Raw genomic sequence first — 23,522 nt, 5'->3', positions numbered from 1 at the left:
TGCACTCCAGCCTGGGCGACAGAGCGAGACTCCGTCTCAAAAAAAATTATGACTCGTATCTGCAATTGTTTGTTTTCTCTGCCCATGGTTAGTAATCTCAGTGAGCAGAGCGGGTCTCCGGATCATGGGAGACTCATTCGTTGTACCCTTGTCTGCTATTTTAAATGATCTCTCCTTATCCTTTGAGGTGAGCCCTGGAGCCCCTTTAAAGGGAACTTCATGTAAGCAACATAGCTTATATTTCAAGTCAAACCATCACAAATACTCTGTTAACCTGATGAAAATCTGTGCAACCGTTGCCTTTTTTTTTGTTTGCTTGTTTGTTTTTTTGTTTTTTGAGACGGAGTCTCGCTCTGTCGCCCAGGCTGGAATGCAGTGGCACGATCTCTCCCTACCGCAACCTCTGCCTCCCGGGTTCAATGGGTTCTCCTGCCTCAGCCTCTCAAGTAGCTGGGATTACAGGCACCCACCACCACGCCCAGCTAATTTTTGTATTTTTAGTAGAGACAGGGTTTCACCATGTTGACCAGGCTGGTCTCAAACTCCTGGGCGTAAGTGATCTTCCTGCCTCAGCCTCCCAAAGTGTTGGTACTACAGACATAAGCCACTACACCTAGCCTTTGCAGTGGTTTTTTTTTGGAACACGGTTGAAAGCAGAATTTTTTTCTTTAAATAACAACATGTACAGCTGCTCACTCAGGCTGACAAAGCGTCTCCTCAAGTAACAGTGCTTTATTCCATTCTCTCAACAAGCCTGCCTTGTGGACAGATTGAATTACCATTCTCAACTTTAAATAAGCATAGGGAGGCTCAGAGAGGTTAAGTGCCTTGCTGGAGGTCATTCAGTGAGTCACTGGCAGCACTAGGACTGCTGACCCCAAATTCTCACTTTGAGTTGCCCGACAGGAGCCAAGAAGCCCAGAGGGGAAAGAGACTGTCCCATCTGTGCTGGTCCCACTACACCTGGGTCAGTTGGGTCCCATTCTGGGGCCTACTTTTGGAGATGCTGACAAATACGAATATGTTTAGAAAGCCTCCAGCCTGGGCCTAGGAGGGATGCAGACATTCTCCTCTTAACCAACTTTTAGGTGGGCTCTTCTGAGCCATCTTTTTTTGACTAGGCCTTGTGGGCTGTTCCTTCATCCCTGTCATCAACCTGTCTAACCCTGTTTTCACAAAAATCCTTCTAGTCAGTTTAACGGAATCCCCCCACCTATGACACCTCATCCCTCTTTATATGTGATCCAGGTCCTCATTTATCCTTCACCTTTGAAGTATAAGTCCTTGGCCTGCTTTTTTTTTTTTTTTGAGATGGAGTCTTGCTCTGTCGCCCAGGCTTGAGTTCAGTAGTGCGACCTCGGCTTACTGCAACCTCCGCCTCCCGTGTTCAAGTGATTCTCCTGCCTCAGCCTCCTGAGTAGCTGGGATTACAGACATCCACCACCACGCCCAGCTAATTTTTGTATTTTAGTAGAGACGGGGTTTCACCATGTTGGCCAGGATAGTCTCAATCGCCTCATGATCCTCTCGCCTCCACCTCCCAAAGTGCTGGGATTACAGGCGTGAGCCACCGTGCCCGGCCGTCCTTGGCCCGCTTTAACAAGAATCCTGTTACGCCATTTTAGCAAGAATTCCCCTACTGGCCAGGTGCGGTGGCTCATGCCTGTAATCCCAGCACTTTGGGAGGCCGAGGCGGGTGGATCACAAGGTCAGGAGATCGAGACCATCCTGGCTAACACGGTGAAACCCCGTCTCTACTAAAAAATACAAAAAATTAGCCGAGCGTGGTGGCGGGCGCCTGTAGTCCCAGCTACTTGGGAGGCTGAGGCAGGAGAATGGCGTGAACTCGGGAGGTGGAGGTTGCAGTGAGCCAAGATAGTGCCACTGCACTCCAGCCTGGGCGACAGAGTGAGACTCCATCTCAAAAAAAAAAAAAAAAAAAAAAGAATCCTCCTACTGTTAATACTTCCTCTTAGTAATTTTCAATCCACTGACCCCTTCACGTTGCTTTGGTTATAAATTCCCAGCTGTGTTTCCTGTATTCAGAATTGAGCTCAGTTCTGTACTGCAATCTTTTTCCTAATCCCCAAAGCCAGTGCCGGACCACAGCCTGGTGGAATGTTAAAGAGAAGGATTGACCCACCTGAATTTTAGGACCATTCTAGACTGAACGTCTCATTCTTTTTTTTTTTTTGAGACAGAGTCTTGCTCTGTCACCCAGGCTGGAGTGCAGTGGCACAATCACAGCTCACTGCAACCTCCACCTCCTGGGTTCAAGTGATTCTCCTGTCTCAGCCTCCCAAATAGCTGGGACTAAAGGCACCCACAACCATACCTGGCTAATTTTTGTATTTTTAGTAGAGACGGTGTTTCACCATGTTGGTCAGGCTGATCTCAAACTCCTGACTTCAGGTGATCAGCCTGTCTCGGCCTCCCAAAGTGATTAGAGGCGTGAGCCACTGTACCCGGCCCTGAACATCTCCTTCTTTAATCCTGGCTAGAATGACAGGGATTGATTATCTTGGGAGCCCAGGAGTAGGAATGTCTTGGGGAGATGGGAGAAAAAGGAGAATAGTTTATGAGGGTTCACTCTGCTCAAAAAGGTCAAGGAAGTACCAGGAGGTCAGTCCCAGCAAGGAGCTGGGAACCTGGAGCAGAGCATGTCCTCAGGGAGAAAGAGGTTGGCTGAATTAGAGGCCTCTGGTCCATCTGGGCCTCTAGAGAGAAGAGGTCTAGGCCAGGCCTAGAACAGATGTTTCTGTCTTGGCATCAAGCTGGGGTGAGAGCCACCAGGCCAAAACCCTGGAGTCATTCTTTGTTTTTGTTTGTTTGTTTTGAGACAGAGTCTCAGTCTGTCACCCAGGCTGAGTGTCACTCAGTCTGTCACTCAGTCTGTCACTCAGTCTGTCACCCAGTGGTGTGATCACAGCTCGCTGCAGCCTCCACTTCCCAGGCTCAGGTGATTCTCCCACCTCAGCCTCCTGAGTAGCTGGGACTACAGATGCACACCACCACACCCAGCTAATTTTTGTGGGTTTTTTTTTTTCCTGAGACAGAGTTTCACTCTTGTTGCCCAGGCTGGAGTGCAGTGGCACGATCTGGGCTCACTGCAACCTCCACCTCCTGGGTTCAAGCAATTCTCCTGCCTCAGCCTCCCAAGTAGCTGGGATTACAGGCATGCACCACCATGCCTGTCTAATTTTGTATTTTTAGTAGAGGTGGGGTTTCTCCATGTTGGTCAGGCTGGTCTTGAACTCCTAACCTCAGGTGATCCACCCGTCTTGGCCTCCCAAAGTGCTGGGATTACAGGTGTGAGCCACCGCGCCTGGCCAGTTTTGTGTTTTTTGTAGAGATGGGGTTTCACCATGTTGCCCAGGCTGGTCTCAAAATCCTGGGCTCAAGCAATCCACCAACCTCCGCCTCCCAAAGTCCTGGTATTACATGCATCAGCCACTGCACCTGGAGTCATTCTTGACTTCTCTCTTCCCTCACTGATGCAGGACAAACAAGCCCCAAAATTGGGGCTTAGCCAAGGAGGGTTCTTGGCTTCACCAATGAAGGAATTCAAGGGTGAGCTGGTGGGGTTAGGCAGCAACTTTCATTGAAGAAGTAGGGTACAGCAGCAGCAGAGGCGCCACCCCAGAGGCAGCATACCTAGAGTAGCAGCTCAGGGGCAGAGTTGCACTCCTATTTACACTTACTTTTAACTGTATGCAAATTAAGGGACATATAATGTAGACATTTCTAGAAAAAGGGTGGTAACTTCAGGTCATTGAATTGTTGCCATGGAAAGGGGTGGTAACTTTCAGGTGTTGCCATGGCAACGGCAAACTGACATGGCACACTGGTGGGCGTGTCTTCTGGAGAGGTGCCTCTGCCCCATCCATGTTTTAGCTAGTCTTCAATTTGGTCCAATATCTGAGCCCTGCCTCTGGAGTCAAGTCCCACCTCCTACCTCAACAGCAAATCCAGTCCACCTGGAAATCTCATTGAGTCTACCTTAAACAAATATCCAGAATTCAAAAATAGTAAGATCTGAATCAAAACAATCAAGTGGAGGGTGTGGAGCTTGGTGGAGCTTTTGGGGGTAAACAAGATTGTCCATGTGCTGAAATGCATAGTTAAGGCTGAGATGGAAATTCATTGGTTTCTCTCCTTTTGTATCTATTTGAAAATTTCCAAAACGAAAGATATAACTCCTCCTAACCCCCTTGAATAGGACCATTTCTCACTCCCTCCATTGCCTATCACCCTGGTTCAAGCCACCATCATCTCAGACCTAGCTTATTATTATTATTATTATTTGGCATTGCTGTTGCATTTGAGATGGAGTCTCGCTCTGTTGCCCAGGCTGGAGTGCAGTGGTACTATCTTGGCTCACTGCAACCTCTGCCTCCGAGGTTCAAGCAATTCTCTTCCCTCAGCCTCCCGAGTAGCTGAGATTACAGGTGCACGCCACCATGCCTGGCTAATTTTTATATTTTTAGTAGAGATGGGGTTTCACCATGTTGGCCAGGCTGGTCTCAAACTCCTGACCTCAAGCAGTCTGCCCACCTCCGCCTCCCAAAGTGCTGGGATTATAGGCATGAGCCACCACTATCCCTAGATTATTATAGGGTCTCCTGGATTCTGCCCTAACCCTCCTGTGATGGTTAATTTTGACTGGGCCATGGGATGCCCAGATGTTTGGTTCAACATTATTCTGGGTCTTTTTGTCAGGCTGTTTTTAGACAAGATTGACATTTAAATCAGGAGACTGAGGAAAGCAGGTTGCCCTCTCTAATGTGGGTGGGCCTCATCCTGTCAGTTGCAGGCGTTGAACAGAAAGGCTGACTCCGAGGGAGTTCTTCCTGCCAGATTCCCTTCTGACAGACACAAAGGTCTTTTCTGCCTTTGGAGTTGAACTGAAACATTATTCTTCATGGGGCTTCAGCCTGACAGCCTTCAGAGGAGAACTACCCCATCAGCTCTCCTGGTTCTCAGACCTTCTGAATCAGGCTGGAACAAAACCATCAAGTCTCCTCAGTCTCCGGAACTCACCCTGCAGATCTAGGGACTTGCTAAACTCCATAATCACATGAGCCAAGTCCTTATACTACATCTCTTTATATAGCAGGTTGGTGCAGAAGTAATTGCAGTTTTTGCCATTAAAAGTACAAGCAGCCAGGCGCGGTGGCTCACGCCTGTAATCCCAGCACCTTGGGAGGCCGAGGCAGGTAGATCGCCTGAGGTCAGGAGTTCGAGACCAGGCTGACCAACATGGAGTAACCCCGTCTCTACTAAAAATACAAAAAAAATTAGCCGGGCGTTGGTGGTGGGCGTCTGTAATCCCAGATACTCAGGACGCTGAGGCAGGAGAATTGCTTGAACCTGGGAGGCGGAGGTTGCAATGAGCTGAGATCGCGCTATTGCACTCCAGCCTGGGCGACTAGACCAAGTTTCCATCTCAAAACAAACAAACAAAAAAACACAAAAAAACAAAAGTACAAGCAAAGAGATCCTATTGGTTCTGTTTCTCTGGACAATGCTTTCTAAAATCTATTATTTTGAAAAACGCTTTATTTTGAAAAATGTTGAACATACAACAAAGTTTAAAGAATAGACAATGAACACCTGTGTACCTGTCGTCTAGATTTGCCAGTTGATAACATTTTGCCACATTTGACTTTGCTCTCTCTCCCTCTGTGTGTGTACACACACACATTTATTCCCAAACCATTTCAAAGTAAGCTACAGGCTGGGTGAGGTAGCTCATGGCTGTAATCCCAGCAGTCTGGGAGGCCAAGGCAGGAGAATCTCTTGAGCCCAGGGGTTTGAGACCAGCCTGGGCAATGTAGGGAGAGCCCATCTCTAAAAATAATTTTAAAAAATTAGCCAGGTGCGGTGGCACATGCCTGTAGTCCCAGTTACTCAGGAGGTAGAGGCAGGAGGAACACCTGAGCCCAGGAGGTCAAGGCCGCAGTGAGCTATGATCGTGCCACCACACTCTGGCATGGATGACAGAGAACGTCATTTCTGTCCGGGCACGGTGGCTCATGCCTGTAATCTCAGCACTTTGGGAGGCCAAGGTGAACAGATCACTTGAGGTCAGGAATTCGAGACCAGCTGGCCAACATGGTGAAACCTCGTCTCTACTAAAAACACAAAAATCAGTGGCGCATGCCTATAGTTCTAGTTACTTGGGAGGCTGAGGCAAGTTAATCACTTGAACCTGGGAGGCAGAGGATGCAATGAGCTGAGATCAGGCCACTGCACTCCAGCCTGGGCAACACAGCAAGACTCCATCACAAAAAAAAAAAAAATCAAAATAACTTCCAGACTTCATGACACTTCACCTGTAAATATTTCAGCCCGTGTCTCCTAAAAACAGACATTTTCATACATAGCCACGATACATTGGTAGTATAATACATTGTCAGCTGGGGGTGGTGGCTCACACCTGTAGCCCCAGAATTTTGGGAGGCCAAAGCAGGCGGATCACTTGAGGTTGGTATTTGAGACCAGTGTGGCCAACATGGAGAAACCCTGTCTCTACTAAAAATACAAAAATTAGCCGGGCATGGTGGTGCATGCCTGTAATCCCAGCTACTCAGGAGGCTGAGGCAGGAGAATCACTTGAGCCTGGGAGGTGGAGGTAGCAGTGAGCCAAGATCGTGCCACTGCACTCCAGCCTAGGTGACAGAGGGAGACTCTGTCTCAAAAAAAAAAATCTATATATATATATAGATATAGTCATACCCAGGGAATTTAATATTGATGCAATAATATCCAATATATAGTCTATATAAAAATGTCTTAAATTATTCCCTAAACATCCCTTATAGCCTTTAAAAAAAAATCCAGAATCGTTGGCCAGGCGCGGTGGCTCACGCCTGTAATCCCAGCACTTTGGGAGGCCGAGGCGGGTGGATCACCTGAGGTCAGGAGTTCATAGACCAGCCTGGCCAACATGGCGAAACCTTGTCTCTACTAAAAATACAAAAAATTAGCTGGGCGCTGTGGTGGGCACCTGTAATCCCAGCTACTTGGGAGGCTGAGGCAGGAGAATTGCTTGAACCTGGAAGGTGGAGGTTGCAGTGAGCCGATATCGCACCACTGCACTCCAGCCTGGGCAACACAGCGAGACTCTGTCTAAAAAATAAATAAATAAAATAAAATAAAATAATTTTTAAAATCCAGCATCAAGTCAAGGGTCACATGATCCATTTAGTTGTCACAGCTCTTTAATCTCCTTTATTCTGGAACAGTCTCCCAAACATTTTGGTCTTTCATGGCCTTGGCATTTTTGAAACATTCAGGCCAGCTGTCTTGTATCGAATCTGTTCTCCACGTAGCAACCAGAGGAATTCTTGTAAAACCAAGTCAGATCACGTCATTCCTCTGCTCAAAATCCTCAGCAGGTGCCCGACTCGCCACAGCAGGAGCCAAAGTCCTTCCCAAGGCCTGCGTGTGTTCACACCACACTCTCCTCCCAGCCTCCACTCCTCCTCCTTCCCTCCTGCTCACTTACAGGCCTCCCTGCTGCTCCTGAGCATATCAGGCAAGCTCCTGTCTTAGGATTCTGTTCTGTAGGAGAACGCTCTCTCCAGGAAATCTGCTTAGTTCAGTCTCTCACCTCCTTTAAGGTTTCACTCACATGCCACCTTCTCAATGAGGCCCAGCCTTTTTTTTTTTTTTTTTCCACAGGGTCTCACTCTGGCCCAGGCTGGAGTGCAGTGGTGCCATCTCAGCTCATTGCAGCCTCTGCCTCCTGGGCTCAAGTGATACTCCCACCTCAGCCTCCCAAGTAGTTGGGATTACAGATGTACACCACCACACGTGGCTAATTTTTGTATTTTTAGTAGAGACGGGGTTTCGCCGTGTTGCCCAGGCTGGTCTCGAACTGCTGACCTCAAGTGATTTGCCTGCCTCCGCCTCCCAAACTACTGGAGTTACAGGTGTGAGCCACCACACCCAGCCAATTAGTGCCTTTATAGGAAGAGGAAGACAAAGGGAGGGAGGGAGGGAGGGAAAGAGACTGGGGGGCAGGGGGCAGATCACCTGAGGTCAGGTGTTTGAGACCAGCCTGGCCAACATGGCCAAATCCTGTCTCTACTAAAAATACAAAAATTAGCCGGGTGTGGTGACACGTGCCTGTAATCCCAGCATTTTGGGAGGCTGAGGCAGGCGGATTGCTTGAGTCCAGGACTTCATGACCAGCCTGACCAACATGGTGAAACCCTATCTCTACTAAAAATACAAAAATTAGGTGGGTGTAGTGGCACATACCTGTAATCCTGGCTACTTGGGAGGCTGAGGCAGTGAGCCAAGATCACGCCACTGCACTCCAGCCTGGGCAACAGAGCGAGACTCTGTCTCAAAAATAAATAAATACATAAAATAAAAAGAGAGAGAGAGAGCTCGATCTTGCTGTCACCACAGGAGCATAGGGGGAAAGTCTTGTAAGAACACAGAGAGAAGGGCAAGTCAGGAGGAGAGGCTTCTTGAATTTTCTGGCATCTCGATCTTGGATGTCCTGTCTCTAGAACTGTAAGTTTTAGTTGTTTAAGCTTCCCATCCTAAGGTGCTTTGTTACGGCAGCCTGAGCTGAGACAATCACTGTTACTCATTATCATTGGCCGCTGGGAGCCCATCCAAGCTGGCTCCTGTGTCCTTTGAGTTTTCCTCATTATTCTTTCAACTTCCCTTGCTTTCTGGCGCACAAAATAGCTCTGGCTCATCTTGTACTCTCCATGACCCAGCCCTGGAATCAGGCCCTTAACCAAAGAGCCTTGGTTCCTTTTAGTGAAACGTGGTGTTTCGAAGCCAAGCCCTGGCTGCTGGGTGAGCTCATTGCTGTTGGCATATCACTGTGCCCAGGCTGGTGGACACACACATTTATAACTATATTTATTTCTAGATCTACCCGTATATTTTGAAGTCCATGAGTTCACACTGATTCTTACAATTCTAATTCAACGCCACAGGGTCCACTCTGGTTCTCTCCCTTTCCATATTTGTAATTCTCTCCATCAATAGTGAGAAAGCGGCCAGGCACGGTGGCTCACACCTGTAATCTCAGCACTTTGGGAGGCTGAGGCAGGGGGATCATGGGGTCAGGAGATCGAGACCATCCTGGCTGACACAGTGAAACCCTGTCTCTACTAAAAATGCAAAAAATTAGCTGGCATGGTGGCACATGCCTGTAGTCCCAGCTACTCAGGAGGCTGAGGCAGGAGAATTGCTTCAACCCAGGAGGCAGAGGTTGCAGTGAGCCAAGATGGAGGCATTGCACTCCAGCCTGGGTGACAAAGCAAGACTCCATCTAAAAAAAAAAAAAAAGTGAGAAAACTGCCTGCCTTCCACTGTCCTTAATCTACCTACTTTTTTTTTTTTTTGAGATGGAGTCTCACTCTTGTTGCCCAGTGATCTCAGCTCACTGCAACCTCCACCTCCTGGGCTCAAGGGATTCTCCTGCCTCAGCCTCCTGGGTAGCTGGGATTACAAGTGTGCGCCACCACGCCCAGATAATTTTTTTTTTTTTTTTTTTTGAGACAGAGTCTTGCTCTGTCACCCAGGCTGGAGTGCAGTGGCAGGATCTCGGCTCACTGCAAACTCCGCTTCCTGGGTTCACACCATTCTCCTGTCTCAGCCTCCCGAGTAGCTGGGACTACAGGCGCCTGCCACCACGCCAGGCTAATTTTTTTTTTGTATTTTTAGTAGAGATGGGGTTTCACCATGTTGGCCAGGCTGCTCTCGAACTCCTGACGTCAAGTGATCCACTTGCCTCGGCCTCCCAGAGTGCTGGGATTATAGACTGTGAGCCACCGCACCCGACCTACTTACTTGTTTGATCAACCCCCTCTGTGTACCCAGTGTTCCGCTGCCACTCACTTCCACACACAGAACCCTCTTCACTCCATCCTTGACCTAATGCCCCCCGCCAGGATGCCCCAAATCACGTGCATGGCCTATTCGCTCTACTCAAGCTCTGATGCCTCACACAAACCTTCACCAATTTGGATGCCTCCTTACCCTGGTGAGGTCCCAATGGCCCACGCCAGGCTGCCCCTCCTTGGGCTTGGTCTCTGACACTTCAGAACAACCCAACCCCATGTGTGGATTCCCTCCTCTCTCCACACAGGTTCTGACCTCTCACCCCAGGCCTTCCCCTGTGTGGACACTCTTCAGCCTGCTTAGATTCCAATGCCTCACACCAGGTCACCCCTCCACACAGATGCTTGTTCTTGCTCTGTCCCACTTAATGGTTTTAGGACTGGTTTAGGGAGGGGGATGAACATGAGGAAGAGGGACCAGGCTCTACTCTTTTTTCTTTTTTGAGATGGAGTCTCGCTCTGTTGCCCAGGCTGGAGTGCAATGGCACAATCTCAGCTCACCACAACTGCCACCTCCTGGGATCAAGCGATTCTCCTGCTTCAGCCTCCCGAGGAGCTGGGATTACAGGCACCCACCACCGCGCCCAGCTAATGTTTGTATTTTTAGTAGAGACGGGGTTTCACCATGTTGGTCAGGCTGGTCTCAAACTCCTGACCTCAGGTGATCCAACCTCCCCTCTGCCTCCCAGAGTGCTGGGATTACAGGTGTGAGCCACTGCGCCAGGCTTCTACTCTTATTTTTTTTTGAGACAGAGTATTGCTCTGTCCCCCAGGCTGAAGTGCAGTAGTATGATCTCGGCTCACTGCAACCTCTGCCTCCCAGGTTCAAGAGATTCTCCTGCTTCATCCTCCCGAGTAGCTGGGACTACAGGTGTGTGCCACCATGCTGACTAATTTTTGTATTTTTTTTTTTCTAGAGACAGGGTTTTGCTGTGTTGTACAGGCTGGTCTTGAACTCCTGGGCTCAAGTGACCCACCCACCTCGGCCTCCCAAAGTGCTGGAATTACAAGCAGGAACCACTGCACACAACCAGGCTCTACTCTTTATTGTTACAAAGAACTTATCACTTTATATGAGCCTGCTAGGACTGTCCTATTAGGCAGGTGAAGCCTTTGGGAGGCAATTAGGTCATGAGGGTGGAGCCCTTATAAATGGGATTAGTGCCCTTATTAAGGGACTGTGCCCGGCATGGTGGTTCTCGCCTGTAATCCCAGCACTTTGGGAGGCCAAGACAGGTGGATCTTTTGAGGTCAGGAGTTAGAGACCAGCCTAGCCAACTTGGTGAAACCCCGTCTCTACTAAAAATACAAAAATTAGCCAGGCGTGTTGATGCGTGTCTGTAATCCCAGCTACTCGGGAGGCTGAGGCAGGAGAATTGCTTGAACCCGGGAGGCGGAGGTTGCAATGAGCTGAGATCTCACCACTGCACTCCAGCCTGGGTGACAGAGTGAGACCCTGTCTCAAAAAAAAAAAAAAAGGAATGCAGAGAACTTCCTTGTCCCTTCCACCATGCAAGAACACAGCAAGAAGACTCCATCTGTGAAAAAGAATGTGCGCCCTCACCAGACACCCAATCTGCAGGTGCCTTGATCTTGGACTTCCCAGCCTCCAGAACTGTGAGATATCAATTCCTGTTGTTTACAAGCCACCCAGTCTGTTTTGTTACGACAGCCCAAACGGACTAAGGCTTCAACACGGGAATCTGGGGAGACACGATTCGTCTATAGCAGCTTCCTACCAGGCTTTCCAAACTGTGTGTTTCCTGTTTATCATATACCCTCCCACCCCCCGCATGTCAGCTTCTCACTGCACGGATCGCGTCTCTGTGGCATCCCAAGTTCCTGGAGGGGCTGATGGAGGCCCTTGTACATACGTGCAGAGGAAACACTTGCATCTGAGGAAGCTCCCGTGGGGCGCCTCACTCCCACTCTCCCCACTCCTCAGACCTTGGGCATGGAAAGTCGGAATCTCTGGGACCAGGTACAAACAGTTTATTTTTCTATAAAGAGCAAAGTACAAAGAGGCAGGGAGGGGAGCTGGGCCCAGGGGAGCAGCCGTGGGCAGGCCCCAAGGCCTTGGCTGTGGTGAGGACGCCCTGGCAGCTGCCCCAGCAGTAAATGGGCCTCCGGCGTGCAGTGGAGAAAGAGCAGGAGTGGCGAGGAGGAAGCCCACGCCTGCTGCCAGGAGTCACACAAAACCAGGCTTCATGGACGAGCGGCGGCAGTTGGGACAGCTCCGGGTCCCGTTGTTCTGCAGGCACCTGGGGAGGCAAAGGGCCCTGTCCACTCCCCTGAGGCCTGTCCTTCCCTCCGGGCCCTGGGCCCTCTCTTCCTTCCTTGCCTGCCCTCTGCAGGGGCTAGGATGCATCCTGGTGGCTGTTCAGCAGCAGTGGAAGGGAAGGGAACGGTCCACCCAGGCTCCCACTGCACCCGGCTTGCCCCTCTCCTCCTCTGCCCTAAGGACCTCCAGGGCAGAGTATGGGCTGGGAGTCGAGAGGATGGGATGGAGCCAGACCCAGGGCAGGTCTGGCCCTGGATGTCTGACCTAATGACCTTTCAGGGGCCTCTCTGACTTCTCTTTGGGGATTATGAAAAGAATGGCCACAGATCTCAGCTCACTGCAGCCTCTGCCTCCCGGGTTCAAGTGATTCTCCTGCCTCAGCCTCCCGAGTAGCTGGGATCACAGGCTCCCACCGCCATGCCTGGGTAATTTTTGTATTTTTAGTAGAGACAGGGTTTCACCATGTTGGCCAAGATGATCTTGAACTCTGGGGTTCAAGTGATCAGCCCGCCTCGGCCTCCCAAAGTGCTTGCGAGACAGACGTGAGCCACCACGCCTGGCCAAGGTTAAGTGTTTGCTATTAGTATTATTGCTGTGATTAGGCCAGCTGGGCCCTAGAGTGTCCCGAAGAGACCCTGCCCACCCCTGTCCACTCCCCCAGGAGCCCCCACCTGAGGTGGAAGATGTGGGAGCAGGGCAGGGCCTGCAGCCGGCTGTTCTTCTCGCCTATGGACTCGCCGCACAGGCCGCAGTAGAGCTCCGTCTCCTCCACACACTCGTGGAACCTCACAACGTGCGCCCGCAGTTCCCGCTGCAGCCCTTTGCTGCGGTAAATGCTCTCACTCAGACAGTGCAGCTTGAGTTGGCTCAGCTGGGGCCCGCAGGAGTAGAGAGCGGCGGTGGGGGATGAGAGCAAAGTCAGTGCAGGTAGGCTCCAGTCTCAGCCACTTCCCTGTCTTGCTGATGGACCTCGGAAAAATGTCCTGCCCTCTCTGGGACCTTGCTTCCTTTCATGCAGAATGAGGGGGTGGGTGAGATCAGAAGTCTTCACCCCCCAGAACTGCCTGGAGACCCCATGTTTTTGAAAGATTTTATGACCAAACCTGGTGCACAGACTCCATAATAATTTGCGGCAGGGCGCCGTGGCTCATGCCTGTAATTCCAGCACTTGGGGAGGCCGAGGCAGGTGGATCGCCTGAGGCCAGGAGTTCGCGACCAGCCTGGCCAACATGGCAAAACCCCATCTCTACTAAAAATACAAAAATTAGCCGGGGGTGGTGGCGAGTGCCTGTAATCCCTGCTACTCAGGAGACTGAGGCAGGAGAATCGCTTGAACCCAGGAGGCAGAGGTTGCAGTAAGCTGAGATCGCACCACTGCACTCCAGCCTGGGCTCTAAGAGTGAAACTCTGTCTCAAAAAAAAAAAAAATAATAATTAATTTGCTTTCCTGTTTTTATTAATTAAATATACACACAATAGCTCATCAGCATTTCTGATCAGCCTGATACCCAGGTAAACCAGAGTGGCTATAATCCAACCAAATTTTGGCATTTTGGTTGGACTGTGCACAGGATCTCATAGAAATGCACATCTGGAAGGCTTTGAGAAGTGGTGAACCTGTTTTCAAGATTTTAAGATTTTAATAAGATTATGACGATTTTTTTTTTTTTTTTTTTTTTTTTTTTAGATGGAGTCTTGCTCTGTCACCCAGGCTGGAGTGCAGTGGCACGATCTTGGTTCATGGCAACCTCCACCTCCCGGGTTCAAGTGATTCTCCTGCCTCAGCCTCCCAAGCAGCTGGGATTACAGGCGTGCACTACCACACCTGGCTAATTTTTGTATTTTTAGTAGAGACGGGGTTTCACCATGTTGGCCAGGCTGACCTCAGGTGATCTGCCCACCTCGGCCTCCCAAAATGCAGGTGTGAGCCACCGCACCCGGCCTTGGTTTTGGTTTTTAGGCCATGCTAATCTTCTCTGTATTATTCCAATTTCAGAATAGGGGCTGCCAAAGCAAGCACTAGATACCATTATTAAATTTGGAACATGGGCTTTGTAGTTAAAACAGACAAGTTAGTAGGTGTGGGACCTTGGACGCCTCTTTGAGCCTCACTTTTCCTCATCTGTAAACTGGGGCTTGCTGTACCCACCTCACAGGGAGAGAGTGAGGACTGGACCCAGTACCCATAAGGACCCTGTGTGTGCTCAGTGCTCAGGGAGTGGAGGCCACTGTTAGGCCACTGTTAGGAGTTTTTGTTTGTTTTGAGATAAAGTCTCACTCTGTTACCCAGGCTGGAGTGCAGTGGAGCAATCACAGCTCACTGCAGCCTTGACCTCCTGGGCTCAAGCTATCCTCCCACCTCAGCCTCCCGAGTAGTTGGGACCTCAGGTGTATGCCACCACAGCTGGCTAATTTTTAAACATTTTTTGTAGAGGCCTGGTGGCTCATGCCTGTAATCCCAGCACTTTGGGAGGCCAAGGCAGGTGGATCACCTGAGGTCAGGAGTTTGAGACAAGCTTGGCCAACACAGTGAATCCCCATCTCTACTAAAAATACAAAAATTAGCCCAGTGTGGTGGCGGGTGCCTATAATCCCAGCTACTCAGGAGGCTGAGGCAGGAGAATCACTTGAACCTCGGAGGCAGAGGTTGCAGTAAGCTGGGATTACGCTATTGCACTCCAGCCTGGGAGACAAGAGCGAAACTCAATCTCAAAAAAATTTATTTTATTTTATTTTTATTATTTTTTTTAGAGCGTGGGTCTCATTATGCAGCCCAGGCTGCTCTTGAACTTCTGGGCTCAAGTGATCCTCCTACCTTGGCCTCCCAAAATGCTAGGATTATAGATGTGAGCCACCGTGTCCAGCCCACTGTTAGGAGTTTTTATCAACATCAGGAAGCTTCTGAGGAATTCTGCTATCCTCCAAGCTGTGAAACTTCTGCCCTGCCCTCAGAAGTGCTCTGTAGGTGGCAGAGAAAGAGCCAGAGTATGGGGTTGGCTGCAGGCAGCTCCCAGGATCAGGAAGGGCTCATGACGTGAGTAGGCTCAGGAAGGCCCTTCCCCAGACCCATGCTCCCCACTTGGGCCCTTGACCCCAGATCCAGGACGCAGAATCAAGTCTGACCTTGTTCCCCACCTCCTCGGCCAGATTCTGGGCTCTCTCGATGGCGTCCAGAGCCTGGAAGGTGAGCATAGGCCAGGGCTGCGGGCAGAGCTGTCTGACAGGCCTTGCTCACAGGGAAGCACGGGGTAGGGGGGCAGGCCTAGGGAGGGTGACATGGCAGCTGCCCTGTGTGTGAAGGCAGCAGGAAGAGACTAGGGCACAGTCATAGGGGCTGTGTGGGCAAGTGACCGCCTGCCTCAGTTTACCCAGGGTTCCAGCCCTTTACTAGCTGTGGGTCCTGGGGCAAGTGATGGGCCTTCTCCGAGCCTGGAAGATGACCAGGAATGTCCTGGCCTCGTAGGATCAGGGTGAGGCTGACGTCAGACAAAGTGGCTGAAAGAGCCGGCTGACCTACTGGCCCCAAGTGGGGAGCGCTGGGAGGGCTGGAGGCTGTGGGAAAGGCCCGACCTCACCTTGTCCAGCGCCTTCCTGGCCACCCAGCACTTGGCCACACCCAGCAGCGCCTGCACCTGCCCCAGGCGGTTTCCAATCTCGGTCATGATGCTCATGGCGGAGTCGTACCTGGGGAAGGCTGTCTGCAGAGCCAGGTGGGGGATGGAATCAGGCTGCAGCAGGCCTGTGCCCCTGCCCCCCGCCCCCAGCCCCTGCATCCCGGTGACCTCACCTCCAGGTCCCCACGGCTCCGGTGGATGTCAGCGAAGCAGAGCAGGCAGAGCGCCTGCAGTGGCCGGTCCCCGTGCTGCAGCGCGATCTTCATAGACTCCTGTGAGGGAGGCCAGTGGCTCAGGCCTACTCCTCTGCCACCACCACTGGAGTGCCCTCCCCTCAACAGGCCCCTCTGAAGGGACAGCCCAGGGAAGCAACATCCTCAGAGCCTAGTGAATCTATCATGGTGCTGAGGGTTCACACACAGAACCACTGAAGTCACAGCACCCAGCAAGGTGGGTGGAAAGTGAGGCTCAAGGAGAAGTGACTTGATTGGGGTCACCCAATAAGTGACAAAGCTGGATGTGAACCCAGGTCAGTGGGACTCCAGAAACTGGCCCTCTTCCATCTCTACCCTTCAAAGTACCCCATATAGGGTGTTGGGGCAGAAGGAAGCCCCCTCCCCTGTAGATGGATTGGAAGGGAGTGGGTTTGGGATGAGGCTGGGGGACAAATGTTTCCTTCAGGAGCTCAGCTATAGAGAGCTCATCTCATTTAAAAAATAAAAACTGGGCCAGGCACAGTGGCTCACGCCTGGAATCCCAGCACTTTGGGAGGCCAAGACACAAGGATCGCTTGAGCACAGGAGTTGGAGAAGGCCTGGGTGACTTAGTGAGACCCCGTCTCTACAAAAATAAAATTAGCTGTGCATGGTGGTGCACGCCTGTAGAGAGGCTGGGCCAGAGGCAAGCCCTAGGGGGCTTCCAGGGGCTGATTTGGAAGAAGGAAGCCCTGCTGTCCCAGGCCTCAGCCCCTGGCCCACACACCACCTCATCCCCGACCTGCCCCCTTCCCTGCTGCCCCACCTCACAACACTCCATGGCACTGCCCAGGTGGCCCAGCAGGCGATAGGCCACGGCCATGTGGTACTGGCTCATGGCCCGGTACTTCAGGCTCCAGCCTTTGCCATAGTCGTTGACAAGCTCTGCCGCCTTGCAGGGGAAGAACAGGGCTTTCTCGTAGTCCTGCAGGGGACGTGGAATGGAAGGAGGCAAACTGAGTGGCAGAGGCTGCCCCAAGTCAAGGGCTCCTGGACCAGGCTTCTCTAACAGCAGGTAGGGGCGGGGGACCTGAGTGCCTGCTCATTCATTGTGACATCCAGGACAAGAGTGGCCCAGGTAGAGGGAACAGCCAGTGCAAAGGTGTCGCTCCGTGGACTCAGGAATTCTCATCTGACTTGTGACGCATCCCAAGAGCCTAGCACAGTTCTTGGCACTTGGTAGATGCACAATAAATATTTGTCGAGTGAATGAATGAAAAGACAAGAAAATACAGTTGGCTTCTCTTTTCTCCCAATGCCAAATGGGCTCCTCAGCTTCAGAGATGCACAGGGATGGGAGATACCAGATCCCTCCACTAGAGCTTGCCTGCTGGCACCCGGAAGCAGGTGTTCACTGAAGCTCAGTGGCAGACTGGCAGCACAACAGGCTCAAAAGAACATCAGACAGACTCAGCGAGGCGATGCAACCATTGGCTTGTACTTTCTCCTCAAGCTTCCAAATGCTTTTTCTACCTGCCCATGGTCAGCTGATGACCTCGCCTCAACTCCACGAGGAAAAGGAAGAAAATCAGGGAGAAGCTCCTTCCCCTCCTGTCTCCACCAGATCTCCCATCTCCGCACCTCTGCTCCCACGCTCCCTGCCTCCTTTCCTCACTGTGGAGGATGGCTCCTGTTCCCATCAAATGCCAGCCCCCGACGAGCAGTCTCTGCATTGTCAGGTTCTTTCTACAGCATCTTTCCCATCCACGTGCAAACATGTCTGGCATTTCTCATCTCATTTAAAAAATAAAAACTGGGCCAGGCACAGTGGTTCACGCCTGGAATCCCAGCACTTTGGGAGGCCAAGACAGGAGGATCGCTTGAGCACAGGAGTTGGAGAATGGCCTGGGCAACTTAGTGAGACCCTGTCTCTACAAAAATAAAGTCAGCTGTGCGTGGTGGTGCACGCCTGTAGTCCCAAGCTACTCAAGAGGCTGAGGTGGGAGAATCACTTGAGCACAGGAGGTCGAGGATACGGTGAGCTGAGATTGCACCACTGTACTCCAGCCTGGGTGACAGAGGCAGACTCTGTCTCACAAAAAAAAAAAAAAAAAAAAAAAAAAAGAAACAAAAGAAAAGAAGGAAAGAAAAAAGAAAACTAACCCACCTTCTCTTGACCTCATTTCCCTTCAGCTAAAGCCCCATTTCACTGTTCTTTTTCAAGGTAAATCTATTTGATCTTTCACTTAATATTTAACAAGCAGCTCCAAGTTAACATGACCAAAAGAGAGGAGTCAATAACCCCCCCAAAAAAACCTTTTCCTAATATGCCTTATTACATACTTTTAAATTTGAAGCCATATAAATGTTTTATAGGTTAAAAAAATTAAATTTAATTTGAAAAATACCTAAAAATAGAAAATGGAGGTCAGGTGCAATGGCTCATGTCTGTAATCCCAGCACTCGGGGAAGCTGAGTTGGGAGAACAGCTTGAGGCCAGGAGTTCAAGATCAGCCTAGGCAACATTGCAAGACCACTGTCTCTACAAAAAATTTAAAAATTAGCCAGATGTGGAAGAATGTGCCTGTAGTCCCAGCTACTCAGGAAGCTGAGGAGGGAGGATTGCTTGAACACAGGAGTTTTAGGTTACAGTGAACCGTGATTGAGCCACTGCACTCCATCCTGGGTGACAGAGCAAGATCCTATCTCAAAAAACAAAAAAAAACAAAAAAAAAAACACAAAAACCTAAGGCTGGGTGCAGTGGCTCACGCCTGTAATCCCAGCACTTTGGGAGGCCAAGGCGGGCAGATCATGAAGTCAGGAGATCGAGACCATCCTGGCTAACATGGTGAAACCCCATCACTACTAAAATACAAAAAAATTAGCCAGGTATAGTGACAAGTGCCTGTGGTCTCAGCTACTTGGGAGGCTGAGGCAGAAGAATCACTTGAATCTGGGAGACAGAGGTTGCAGTGAGCCGAGATCGTGCCACTGCACTCCAGCCTGGGTGACAGAGGGAGACACCGTCTCAAAAAAAAAAAAAAAAAAGTAAATAAATGTCCCTAACTGTGTGTCATATTACTACAACCACACACACAAATAATTATTTCGGCCAGGCGCAGTGGCTTATGCCTGTAATCCCAGCACTTTGGGAGGCCGAGGCAGGTGGACCACAAGGTCAGGAGATCCAGACCATCCTGGCTAACACGGTGAAACCCCGTCTCCACTAGAAATACACACACACACAAAATTAGCTGGGTGTGGTGGCAGGCGCCTGTAGTCCCAGCTACTCGGGAGGCTGAGGCAGGAGAATGGCGTGAACCCGGGAGGTGGAGGTTTCAGTGGCCGAGATTGTGCCACTGCACTCCAGCCTGGGTGACAGAGTAAGACTCTGTCTCTAAAAAAAAAAAAAAAAAATTATTTCAATGACTTTGGAACAAAAGTACTCAGTTTACCCATAGTGGGATATATTATAAAAACAAGGCTGGGCACAGTGGCTCACACCTGTAATCCCAGCACTTTGGGAGGCTGAAGTGGGTGGATCACCAGGTCAACCATCCTGGCCAACATGGTGAAACCCCGTCTCTACTGAAAATACAGAAAATTAGCTGGGCATAGTGGCGTGTGCCTGTAGTCCCAGCTACTTGGGAGGCTGAGCCAGAAGAATTGCTTGAACCCGGGAGGTAGAAGTTGCAGTGAGCCGAGATCGAGCCACTGGCACTCCAGCCTAGACAACAGAGTGAGACTGTCTCAAAAAAAAACAAAAAGCCATAAGAACAGCAAAGAAATCTTAAACTTCATTCAGTTGTCTTTATTTTCTAGAGTAATATTTGTATTGTCTTTTGGAATTATTTTACGTATTTTGTAGGGTAAAGCAAATATTTAATTATGTTGTTAGAAACTAAGATTTTTCATCTAAGAGAAAAGACAATCAAGTTTAAAATAAGTTAAGGGGAGCTCCTGAAACATTAGATTTGAATTGGAAATGTCAGTATAAACTTCAGTTATTCTGATAACTGAAAAGATTTAGAAGCACGGACATCCCACTAGCAATGAACACCCCACAAGCCTACACTTGGGTTTTTTGTTTTTTTTTTCTCTCACATAGGGTCTTGCTCTGTTGCCCACGCTGGAGTGCAGTGGAGCACTCATGGCTCACTGCAGCCTCAAACTCCTGGGCTCAAGTGATCCTCCCGCCTCAGCCTCCTGAGTAGCTGAAACAATAGGTGTGAGCCACCATGTCTGGTTCATTTTTAAATTTTTGTGCAGATGGGGTCTTGCTGTTTGGCTCAAGCTGCTCTCAAACTCCTGGGCTCAAGCAATCCTGCTTGGCCTCTCAAAGTGCTCAGATTATAGGCATAAGCCTTGCCAAATTAAAAAAACAAAACAAAACTGTTTGTAGAGGCTGGTCTGGAACTCCTGGTCTTGAGTGATCCTCACCCCTCAGCTTCTCAAAGTGCTGGGATTACAAGTGTGAGCCACCATGCCTAGCTTACTTTTCTTCAGAATTAAAAAGGTTTTTAAAAACCCCTGTCCCGCCCCAGTCCTATCGCATCTCACTGAATGGCTCCCCCTTACATCTGCTTCCTAAAAACAAAGTCCTGGCTGTCATCCTTGGTGACTCATTTCCTCTCACCCCAGCTTGGATCCATCAGCATTTATCCACTCACTAACTCCAAGATTTATTAAGCATCTACTGGGGCCAGGCATTAAATCCCCCATGGACCAAGCACAGCACAGATACCTGAGGGGAAAGGGAACAAAAATACCCAGGGTCGGCCGGGCGCGGTGGCTCACGCCTGTAATCCCAGCACTTTGGGAGGCCAAGACGGGCGAATCCCTGAGGTCAGGAGTTCAAGACCAGCCTGGCCAACATGGTGAAACCCCATTTCTACTAAAAACACAAAAATTAGCCAGGTGTGGTGGCGGGCGCCTGTAGTCCCAGCTACTTGGGAGGCTGAGGCAGGAGAATCGCTTGAACCCAGGAGGCGGAGGTTGCAGTGAGCCGAAATGGCGCCACTGCGCTCCAGCCTGGGTGACAAGAGCAAAACTCCGCCCCTGCCCCCGCCAAAAAATACCCAGGGTCAGAACCTGCTGTGGCTGACCCTATCAGTACCTTCACAGTTGGCCCTCCTCCTCTCACCTCTCTACCTCCGCACACACCTGAGACACGCCTGGCAGCCATGCTGGCCTCTGTCTTTCCTGGAACATTCCAGGAAACATTCCAGGGTGCTCCCCCAGGGTCCAGCTTGGCTTTAGGGGTTTGCCCATTTTTGCCTAGAATGCTCTCTCACCAGATTTCTGCATGGCGCACCCTCTCTTCTTCAAGCCATCAAACATCACCTCCGCGATGCCCTCCGACCACCATATTTGAAATTATGACACCCCCACGCCCAGTGCTGCCAGCCCTTTGCCCCGCTTCGCTTTCTCCTAACCACTTGACTTCCTGACTGTGTTGATCGTCTTTCTTCCCCAACTAGAATGCAACCTTCGTGAGGACGGGGACTTGGCTGTTTTTCTCAGTGCTACACCCTGGGTCAACAGTCCTGGGATACAGTAGATGGTCAATAAATATTTGATGACTGACTCCATACAACCCCACTGTAAGGTGAGTCCTATTCTCCTTCATTTTACAGATCTCTCCCAAGGTTCAGAGAGGAGAGGTGACTTGCCCAAGACCACACAGCAAACATGGCAGGGCAGGCCGCTGGCCTGTCCTCACAGAGCCTCCCATTATTCCTCCAGGAAGTCAGACAGATCAAGGTTTGAATCCTGGCTCTGCCCTTGCTGGCTTCCTGGCCAAGTTGTTACCTTCCTGGATAAGCCTTTTTGCTCTCTGATTCTCACTCTCCTCAGCCCTCCCTAAAAGGAAGGCTGAATGAGGTAGTGCCACAGGGTGTGTGCCTCATGAAAGGGGAGCCCCAAAACCCTCCACACACTGCTGTCCCCCTGGGGTGCAGGCCCACCTTGACCTGGGCATAGAAGCTGCCCAGGCTGCAGCACACACGGCACTCGAGCATGGCGTCATCGTTGTTGTGGGCATAGCGCAGGGCCTTCTCGAAGCTCTCCAGGGCCTTCTGGAAGACGCTGAGGCCCAGGAAGGCATTGCCCATGCTCAGGCTGACCTGGCCTCCGAGCTGGGCACCTGCCCTGGTACCAGGCAGCCCAAGGCAGGTCTTGCAGTAGGAGATGGTCTTGTGAAACTCGCACAGCTTCTCGTTGCTGCGTGCCAGGTTCAGGTAGCTCTCCAGGAGGAAGTCGGCATCCTCCAGCTCCCGGGCCGTGTCGATCTGGACCACAGCAAACTGCACACCACGACGGTGGGCAGGTGGTGCTCAGCCTGGACTCTGAGCCTGGGACCCCAGCCCACACTGCAGGCTCAGACTTGGAGGCCCCACACCCATCCCCCAGCCTCACACCCAAAGCCACAGATCCCAAAGCTTCAGACCCAGAGCTTCTACCCGCCAGCCTCAGCTACCTTCCCTACACCCCAGCCTCACCTCCAAGCTCAGGCTCGCAGCCTTCACCTTCTATCCCAAGCCTCAGATCTGGAGTCTCCACCACCCACCCACCCCTAGCCGCAACCCTGGAGCCCACACCCCGCCAGGCTCAGATACAGAACACCAGACAGGAAGGCTGAAACCTACACTGGGCTTGAGACCCACAAACCCTCGACCCTGAGGCTGGAGAACCTCAGTCTCAGAGACTCGGGCACCACAGTTCAAGGCTACAGGCCTGAATCTGATGCCAAGACTCAGTATCTAAGACCCAGGGCCTTAGATATAAATTCAGAGCCTCGGGCCCTGGCTACCAGCCTATGGGACACAGGGGAGCCCGAGGAGGCCGAGAGGGGACTGGGGAGCCTGGGAGACATCCGGCCCCAGCCTGACCCTCGAACGCCCCCAGGCCGGGTACACCCACCTTCAGCATCTCCTTGTAGCGGCCCATCTCCGAGTGGGCCGTGACCAGGCAGCCCAGCACGCGGAAGCGCCCCATGAGGTCCGAGCTCTTCTCCAGCACCTTCATCCACACCTGCAATGCCTTCTCTGTCTGGTTGGACTGGTACAGCTGGAGCCCCTTCTCGATCTGCTGCTTGGTCTGGTCCTGCCCCATCCTCCCCAAGCCCTGTGCCCCACGTGGGGTGATCCCTGGTGGCTCCGTGCCTCTAGGCACTCATGGCACAGGAATCACAGTGCCAGCTGCCCCCCGAAACGTGGGAACAAAAGCAGCATCGGGTGGGAGCCGGAGTGGGGCCTGGATGGAGAGCAGGCGCCACCCCGGGAACAAAGCTGGTTCAGCCCGTCTGCAGCTGTCGCTGCCAGTTGGGGCCACATGGCCTCTGAGGAATGTCAGCAGCAAGGTCACGTGGGCCTCTGCTGCACCCACCCGCGAGCTGGGACGTGGCTTCCCTGAGCATACAGGCACCTTGCCACCTGGGCACCCCCTTGGGTGTCCCTTCGGCACCTCTGACGCTGACCCTGACCACCCTGGCAGCATGGGCCCTCCCAGCAGCCTCGCCAAGGGGCCAGCTCCAGCAAGTGGGCAGGCCTTGGGCCA

At 51.3% G+C, this 23,522-nt stretch overlaps 1 protein-coding gene across 2 annotated transcripts; it reads right to left on the bottom strand.

The window, feature by feature from the left end:
* Positions 1-11,852: 11,852 nt before the first annotated feature.
* Positions 11,853-23,250, bottom strand: RAPSN (receptor associated protein of the synapse). 2 transcript variants are annotated; one of them, XM_054439587.2, is made up of 8 exons: positions 22,887-23,250; positions 21,932-22,270; positions 16,791-16,949; positions 15,944-16,042; positions 15,732-15,854; positions 15,280-15,333; positions 12,828-13,027; positions 11,853-12,136 (listed from the first exon to the last, which is right to left on the bottom strand). In XM_054439587.2, the coding sequence occupies exons 1-8, from the start codon at positions 23,076-23,078 to the stop codon at positions 12,064-12,066; spliced, it is 1,239 nt and encodes a 412-aa protein (XP_054295562.1). In that variant the 5' UTR covers positions 23,079-23,250; the 3' UTR covers positions 11,853-12,063. The 2 variants fall into 2 exon arrangements, with proteins under 2 accessions (XP_054295562.1, XP_054295563.1); XM_054439588.2 differs by lacking the exons at positions 15,280-15,333; positions 15,732-15,854.
* Between the last annotated feature and the right edge of the window lie 272 nt (positions 23,251-23,522).

Source organism: Pongo pygmaeus, chromosome 9 (genome assembly GCF_028885625.2).
Source record: "Pongo pygmaeus isolate AG05252 chromosome 9, NHGRI_mPonPyg2-v2.0_pri, whole genome shotgun sequence".
NCBI lineage: Eukaryota > Metazoa > Chordata > Mammalia > Primates > Hominidae > Pongo > Pongo pygmaeus.
Note: the sequence above shows the minus strand (reverse complement) of the source record. Positions and strands in the feature narration are given on the sequence as shown.

Excerpts from the sequence above, each read along its gene's own strand:
- RAPSN (XM_054439587.2), bottom strand. The coding sequence starts at position 23,078 with ATGGGGCAGGACCAGACCAAGCAGCAGATCGAGAAGGGGCTCCAGCTG. Across the intron at positions 15,334-15,731 it reads CCAGGAAGGCGCTGGACAAG|GCTCTGGACGCCATCGAGAG; the intron begins GTGAGGTCGGGC and ends CTCACCTTCCAG. Across the intron at positions 13,028-15,279 it reads CCGAGGAGGTGGGGAACAAG|CTGAGCCAACTCAAGCTGCA; the intron begins GTCAGACTTGAT and ends TGCGGGCCCCAG.